The sequence below is a fragment of the Lactuca saligna genome, chromosome 9, assembly GCF_052625555.1.
Source record: "Lactuca saligna cultivar CGN05327 chromosome 9, ASM5262555v1, whole genome shotgun sequence".
Taxonomy (NCBI): domain Eukaryota; kingdom Viridiplantae; phylum Streptophyta; class Magnoliopsida; order Asterales; family Asteraceae; genus Lactuca; species Lactuca saligna.
In genome coordinates this window covers 84,036,000-84,044,233 of record NC_136425.1, presented here as the reverse complement: position 1 = coordinate 84,044,233, position 8,234 = coordinate 84,036,000, and the positions used below count along the sequence as shown (strand labels likewise).

Below are 8,234 nucleotides of genomic sequence, written 5' to 3'. Positions count from 1 at the left end.
AATGTTGTTTGATATCCAGGTACATCTTATCGGAACCCAGATGGACAGAGTACCTCGTTTTGTGAGCCTCATTCATTATCAAATCTCGGAATCCATCGAACCTCGGTGTCCAGATCCGGTCCATAAGGTAATAGGCTCCGTCTTCTTTGGCCGCCAAATTCTTTTCCATTCCGCACAATGTCTCATTGGCCTTGTTTTCTGGCTTCAAGGATTCCTGCTGAGCCTCTTTGATTTGTGAGGATAGATGTGAATGAACGGTTATTGTTAATGTCTTTACTCGACGACCCGAGTACTCCTTTCGCCTTAAGGCATCGGCTGCCATATTTGCCTTGCATGGATGGTACTTGATTTTGCACTCATAATCATTTAGCAGTTTGACCCATCTTTGTTATCTCATGCTCAATTCCTTTTGATTCAGAATGTGTTGGTGGCTCTTGTGGTCTATGAAAATGGTGCACCTTGTACCATATAGGTAGTGCCTCCAAATCTCCTTACCTTATAATAGACCTTATCTATCTCACCTTATGTATGTGGATGAGGTAACTTTTGTGGGAGAGTGGTTGGAAATTAATCTCATCAATTTAAATAGAATGCTGAGATGCTTTTATCTAGCTTTCGGGTTGAGAGTTAATTTCTCTAATAGAAAGGTATTTGGAGTGGGAGTGGAGTTTGTTGATATTGACCGTTTTTCTAATATTCTAAATTTTGAGGCTACTGTTTTTCCATTTTCTTATATTGGTCTTCCCATAGGTGCAAACATGAAGCTTACTAGGAATTAGCTTCCTATCATTGAGAAATTCAAAAAGAAGCTCTCAATATGGAAAGCTAAGAATCTTTCCTTTGGGGGTAGACTCACCGTCGCTAATTTTGGTTTGAGCAGCCTTCCTCTTTAATACTTTGCCCTCTTTAAAGCCTTAAAAAGGTTATTGAGTTATTGAATGGTGTTAGAAGAAGGTCTCTTTAGGGTGCTATTGACAACTGACAAATCCATTGGGTGGCTTGGAAATGTTGTTACTCAGCCTAAAGGTAATGGTGGTCTTAGGGTGGGGTGTCTTAGGTCCTTAAATCTAGCACTCCTTGTAAAACGGTGGTGACGTTTGAAAGTAGAAATGGATCCATGTGTGTCTTTCTTCTGGTAGGGCATCGGTCTTGGTTAATGGTTCGCCATCTAGAGAATTTGATATTAAGAGAGGTATGAGGCAAATAGTTTCTTTATATTCTTTACTTTTTATAATTGCTATGAAAGGTCTTGGTATTGCTCTTAAGGAAGCTTATGATCATTATATCTTTCAAGGTATCTACTTACCTAATAACAAACCTTATCTATCTCACCTTATGTATGTGGATGACGTAAGTCTTATGGGAGAGTGGTCCGAAATTAATCTCATCAACTTAACTAGAATACTGAGATGCTTTTATCTAGCTTCTGGGTTGAGAGTTAATCTCTCTAATAGTAAGGTATTTGGAGTGGGAATGGAGTTTGTTGATATTGACCGTTTTTCTAATATTCTAATTTATGAGGCCAATGTTTTTCCATTTTCTTATCTTGGTCTTCCCATAGATGCTAACATGAAACTTACTGAGAATTGGCGTCCTGCTATTGAGAAATTAAAGAACAAGCTCTCAATGTGGAAAGCTAAGAATCTTTCCTTTGGGGGTAGACACACCCTCGTTAATTCCGTTTTAAGCATCCTTCCTCTTTATTACTTTGCTCTCTTTAAAGCCCCTAAAAAGATTATAGAGTTAGGGTGGTATTGACAACCGGCAAATCCATTAGGTGGCTTGGAAATGTTGTGACTCGACCTAAAGGTAATGGTGGTCTTAGGGTGGGGTATCTTAGATCCTTAAATCTAGCATTCCTTGTAAAATAGTGGTGGCGCTTAAAAGCGGAAGGCAACTCCTTTTGGCCGTCATGCATGAAAGCATTTCATAATATTAGTGGAACTGACGGTAAACCTTTTGCGAAGTGTAGGATTTCGGGTACTTGAATTTCAATTTACAATGTTATATGGGAATTGGAATATTGGAGCATTAATATTGAGGATTTGTTCGAAAGAAATATGGGAGTTGGAAATTCCACTTGTATTTGGAAAGATAAGTTGTTTGAAGATGTCATCCTTAAGGACTATTTTCCAGCCTTGTATAACATTGAATCTCTAAAAAGTTATATGGTTTCAAAAAGGTTGTCTTTTGATAATGAGGTAAACTTTCAGTGGTTGTTGAAAAGAGACCCGAGAAGTAGGAATGAATCAGTTGAACTGTCGATATTAAGTTATTTGTTGGCAAATTTAAGACTGTATTCTGATCCAGATAAGTGGATCTGGAAAGTAGATACCTCCGGGAGTTTCTCTGTTTAGTGATGCAAGTCATGTAGGTGATTTATGGTAAATAAGATTGTGGTGGATAACTCTTTACAAGGATTTTTTTGGGTCAGTTGGGTGATCATCAAGATCAACTGTTTCGTTTGGCGCATATTACTTGACAAAATTTTGGTGGCTCATAATTTGTTGTTGCGTGGAGTCTCATGAAATAGCACTACCTTTCCTTTCTGTAATGACGAGGAAAAAACTGTCAATCATGTTTTCTTCTAGTGCTCATACTCGGTCCATGTATGGCGTTGGCTAGGCAAGTGGAGTTTGATGTTTTTGTCTCCTCCCTCAAGTAAAGAGGCCATTTTAAAAGTTATGAATGCCCAAGCTCATGGAAAGAAGAGGAAGAAGCTTGGTTTGCCCTATTTATAGAATGATTTACGTGATTTAGGCTATGTTTGGCGGACTAGCTGAAAAGCTAGTTGTTAGCTGAAAAGCTAGCTGATGGCTGAAAAGCTAGCTGTTAAATAAAAAGTTAGCTGATAAAAAAATAACGTTTGGTAAAACTAGCTGAAAAGCTAGCTGAAATATATAAAATTACATAAAAGGACATGTAAAAATATGTGTTTCTATAATTAATTAAGGGGTGTATTTGAAAATTTTAAAAAAAGCTCATAAAAAGCTAGTCTAAGTAGCTTTTCAAAAAGCTAGCTTATAAGTTACTTTTTGGCTTACCAAACACGACCACATAAAAAAGCTCGAAAAATAAGCTAGCTGTGGTGTGCCAAACATAACCTTAGAATGCTCGAAACAATTTGGTGTTCAATAATTCGAGGAGTTCTCCCTTAAAAACAGCGGATGATATCCAATTATTAGCGTATTATGTTAATAGGGTTGATTGGTGTAGCTCTCGGTTCTATACTAGTACCTTGTAATTTTCTCTGGCTTCTTGTTAGTTTGTTTATTAACACTCTCAAAAAAAAAAAAAAAAAAAAAACCAAAGCATTAGTGCACGGCAATTTAGGGTAAAGTGTTTGTACTATTCCGATAATATTCCCCACAAACTCAAAAAACCCAAAGTCAACAAAATACCCCATAAAAAGAAAATAGGAAAGAGTAGATCATTCTTCTTTCCCTTCCTCCTCTCCCCTCTATCGAATTCAATAAATGCCCGCCAAGTAGAGTACACACTTCTTGTAAAATCAACCCCATCACCATTCACTATCTTCTGAATTGTAAACCCCCTTTTTCTTCAGTCGCAGCCTTCCACACCTCTTTAAAACCCCTTCTAGGTTTCCGTGCTATTCACCTATTTCCCCCAATTTTTCTTCGACCCCCATTTATCACCTTCAATTTCACCTAATCCTGCTCTACACCCACTTCCAGATCTTCTTTAATTCCAACGGATTTGGTGAAATGGGGAGTAAATGGAAGACAGTGAAGATGGCTTTGGGTTCTAATCTGTGTGTATATGTGCCTCCCGCTGATGCAGACGTCTCGCCACCCCAATCGGAGCGATGCTCCGACGCTGCGTTGTTGTCTCCGGCGTCTGACCAGCGGAGCCTCGGAGGCTCTGCCACTGCTCCTCGGCCGTGGTCTCCCGCCTTACGCTTGTCTAAAAGCTTTAGCAGGTCTTCTAAGGTTTGTTCTTAAAACTCCTCATTTTCTATATTTTTATCTAATCAATTATAATTTGAGTTTCGTATTCATGTCATCATATGGGTATTTTAATTACTCTCGATTAAAAAGTTTATGAAACAAAGAATTGACATATACTAAGCTGTTCTTGAAATTTGCGTTCATAATCAAGATTTTGCTTTAGAAAATTTGCCTGCTTTATTAATTTTGACCTTATTATTCGAAGAAAAAGTGAATTTCGGATTCGGACGTAACAAAAACCAAGGAAATTAAAAAGATTATAACAGGAAGCCTAAAAAAAGTAAAAATTAGGATGTAGCAAAAACCAATGAAAAAACGTTATTTATTACAATACAACAAAACAATATTATTTGTTTTTACCCGAATTTAGAAGAAACTTGATGGTTTGTTTATTTCTCAAGAACATCATATACTATATTTAAAATTCTGATTTTTTCTAACGAATAAATGGTCCTCTAAACCAATTAATTAATCGTTGAAACATGACATATCTTTATATATTATACTCATTTCGGGGATTTGTTCACATTTTACATTTCATTGTCAATATAAGAGAATTATAATTATAATTATAATTATACCCCTCGTGCAAAAAGTAAACGGCCTCATTTCTTGACTGCGTTATCTTTTTAACTTAATAATCAACTAAAAGAATTAATCAACAAGACGGAATTTCTAAAAACAACCAAAAACTTACGTCAAACCCTATGTTCGATTCAGTTGTTTTGTTCTTGTCGTTTTGATGTTTTTTGACTTTTATGATAGTTGTAGTAGTAGCAAAATCGTTCTTGTTTTCTTTTGTAAAGTATTAAGAAAAAGACAATATATAAAAATGAAATAAAAGTAAGTTACTATTTCTCACATTTTTAACTCGACTCATGTCAATTTTCAGAAATGCACGATATGTTTGACATCAATGAAAAGGGGAGAAGGACAAGCAATTTTCACAGCAGAATGTTCGCATTCATTCCATTTTCAATGTATTTCTTCAAATGTAAAACATGGCAACCAAATCTGTCCAATTTGTCGAGCAAAATGGAAAGAAGTCCCATTGCAAGTTTCAACCGGTTTGAATAATCCGGTAATGGCGGTGATCCGCCAGTTTCCGCCGCACAACACCTCCAACCGCCATGTCACCGCCGCTGTTTTTCCGGCCAACGAGCCGCCGGTCTTCAATGATGACGAACCCTTAGATCTCCAATCTTCAACAACCACATCAAATGGATCAGATTCACAAAGGGTAAAATTGGAAACTTACACCGAAGTTCCGGCGGTCCCACGGTTCACCACTACCGATGATTTTACAGTTTTGATCCACCTAAAAGCTCCGGTTTCTACTTCAATCAACCCTGGTCAAACTGTGGTCAACCGGGCCCCACGGGCCCCGGTTGACCTTGTAACGGTTCTTGATATAAGTGGTAGTATGGCGGGCACAAAGCTCGCGTTACTTAAGCGGGCCATGGGTTTTGTGATACAAAACCTTGGGCCCGCGGACCGGCTGGCGGTGATCGCGTTCTCCTCCACTGCCCGCCGGTTGTTTCCGCTACGGAAAATGTCGGATTCCGGGAAACAACACGCGCTTCAAGCCGTTAACTCCCTGGCGGCAAACGGCGGCACGAATATCGCCGAAGGGTTGAGGAAGGGTAGGAAAGTGATGGAAGACCGCCGTGAGAAAAATCCGGTCGCGAGTATAATATTGTTATCCGACGGACAAGATACTTATACCGTAGCTGCAAGTTTCAATTCCAGTTCCAATTCCAATTCTGGTGGCCAGAACCGGTCAAACTATCATTTACTTCTTCCCGGGGTCGGAACCGGAATCGAGATTCCGGTCCATACATTTGGGTTTGGAACGGATCACGATGCGTCATTGATGCATTCGATTTCCGAGATCTCCGGGGGGACGTTTTCGTTTATTGAAACCGAAAGTGTGATTCAAGATGCATTTGCTCAATGTATCGGTGGACTTTTGAGTGTTGTGGTGAAAAGTTTACAATTGATTATCGAAACCGAAAACCCTGGAATTCGTCTTAAATCTTTAAAAGCCGGAAGTTACAAGAATCACTTGATGCCGGATCGAAGATCCGGCATCATCGATGTCGGCGATATGTACGCCGATGAGGAACGCGATTTTCTCGCCTCGGTCAACGTGCCAAAAGAAAAAGAGTTGACTTCTTTGTTATTCAAAGTACGTTGCTATTACACCGATCCCTTCACGAAGGAAACCGTGAAATTAGAAACCGAAGATGTTACGATTAAAAGACCGGAAAAAGTCGGGAGTGAAAACGTCGTTTCGATCGAAGTTGATCGACAAAGGAACCGGTTACAAGCGGCCGAAGCCATGGTACAAGCGAGAGAAGCAGCGGAAAAGGGTGATTTGACACGAGCCGTGGGTGCACTCGAGGGGTGTCGAGTGGTTCTATCGGGAACCGTGTCGGCTAGGTCAGGGGACCGACTTTGTATGGCTCTAGATGCTGAGCTTAAGGAAATGCAAGAGAGGATGGCTAGCCAACATGTGTATGAGGCATCGGGTCGGGCTTATATCTTATCGGGTTTGAGCTCACATTCATGGCAACGAGCCACGGCTCGTGGGGACTCGACCGATGGTTCGAGCCTGGTTCAATCGTATCAGACTCCATCGATGACTCAGATGTTGACTCGGTCTCAGGCTAATTTGGTTCGACCGAGACCGAGGTGAGGGGTTTGAGGGAAATATAATTGTGTAAAGGGAATAAATGGTTTTGGGAATTAGGGTTCATGCTTTTGTATTTTGGATTATAATGTTGTTTTCTTTTGTGCCTTTGTGGTGATGTACATAAGTTGAACCGGGTTTTTTGGGGTATATGTTTATCTTTATGGTCATGTAACAATGAATATATCTATACTTGCAATCTTATTCTTTCACAACTTTTAAATATATTTTGGATGTATTTGGTTTTGGAAAATGGTAAGTTGAAAATCATGAATATTCGTGAATTTAAGTTAATTATAAGAATTTAAGAAGTCAATGATGAAGATGTTGTAGCATGATGGAAAGTTGGTTAATTGAGTTGAGGATGAGGATGATTGAATTGAACCACTGTTGGCTTTTGGTTACACAATAATGGCCCATGCCACAATGCCACCCATCATGATCATGGCCAAACTTTTTGGTACTAGTATGTCATTTCCATTATGCCCATTTGACTTCAAACAAATATCCCACGTATATTTGCTTTATTAAAGTGTTATAATGATGTTAAGATGCTTTCACAAAAGGTATTTCAACTTTTGGGAATACCATATCCTTTCAAACATAAGTCAAACTCTATAGCAAATAACATGGCATTATACTGTTGTGTATGACTATAAGATGATCAACTAAAAAGATAAAATAAAATTTGATATGGATAGACATGAATCGGTTTGGTTTGGTTTATGCCTAAAGCCAAAACTGAACAGAAAATAAACCTTATCTTGTTCGATGTTGGGTTTTGAGTGGTTTTGAGTTTAATAAACCTGGTTTTGTTCGACGTCGGGTTCTCAGTTTTCAGGTTCTACCGCATCGCTATCAAGGTTTTTGGTTCTTTCAAGTTTTTTTGGTTTTTGATTTTGTATATTTAATCAAGAATTATCCGGAAGTTGTGTAATAAAAACTGAATTTAAACTATTTGATTTGTGTTCATTTGTTTAGCATGATAAAGGTGGAATGGTTGAATGCACCGTAGGAAAGTAGAAACGTGAAAAAAAAAAATCTATATTTTGGTTATATTTTTAAGGGATAATGTCATAAAAAATCTTAAGTTTGGTTGAAAATGTGGTTTTTACCTTTGTTTAAGCCGCAAATTGGTTATTTTTCTTATTGGTTTTTGCCTTTTTTTTTAATTCGAATAATAGGTTTATAAGTTACCATAAAATATTATTTTCAAAAAACCCCTTAAGTTTATAAATATTTTATATAAAAACTTTAAAGATTATAAACATATAAATAAATATATATTCAAAATTTGATAAAACTAAATAGTTTTTAAAATTTTAAATATCAAAAGTTTATATCAAACCAATATAAATTTTACCGTGTTTGATAAAACCAAAACATATTTTTACCTTTACGTACGATAAATTTTTTATTGGTTCGATATAAAATTTGGATATTTAAATTTTAAAAAATTATTTAGTTTTATCAAATTTTAAATATATTTGTTAATTAATAATTAAACTTTCAAAACAAAATTAAAAAACATCTGTTAACTAATAATGAACTATACTAAAATAGATAAACATTTT

General features: G+C 37.3%; 2 protein-coding genes across 2 annotated transcripts; both read left to right on the top strand.

Annotated features, from left to right (window-relative positions):
• Window positions 1-938: 938 nt before the first annotated feature.
• Window positions 939-1,758, top strand: LOC145016537 (uncharacterized). Its single transcript, XM_078974821.1, has 2 exons — window positions 939-1,026; window positions 1,247-1,758. Exons 1-2 carry the CDS (start codon window positions 939-941, stop codon window positions 1,756-1,758), a joined length of 600 nt encoding a protein of 199 aa, XP_078830947.1.
• A 1,644-nt stretch (window positions 1,759-3,402) lies between these two features.
• Window positions 3,403-6,875, top strand: LOC145015040 (E3 ubiquitin-protein ligase WAV3-like). The gene is made up of 2 exons (XM_078973493.1): window positions 3,403-3,950; window positions 4,861-6,875. The coding sequence occupies exons 1-2, from the start codon at window positions 3,726-3,728 to the stop codon at window positions 6,664-6,666; spliced, it is 2,031 nt and encodes a 676-aa protein (XP_078829619.1). The 5' UTR covers window positions 3,403-3,725; the 3' UTR covers window positions 6,667-6,875.
• Window positions 6,876-8,234: the final 1,359 nt, after the last annotated feature.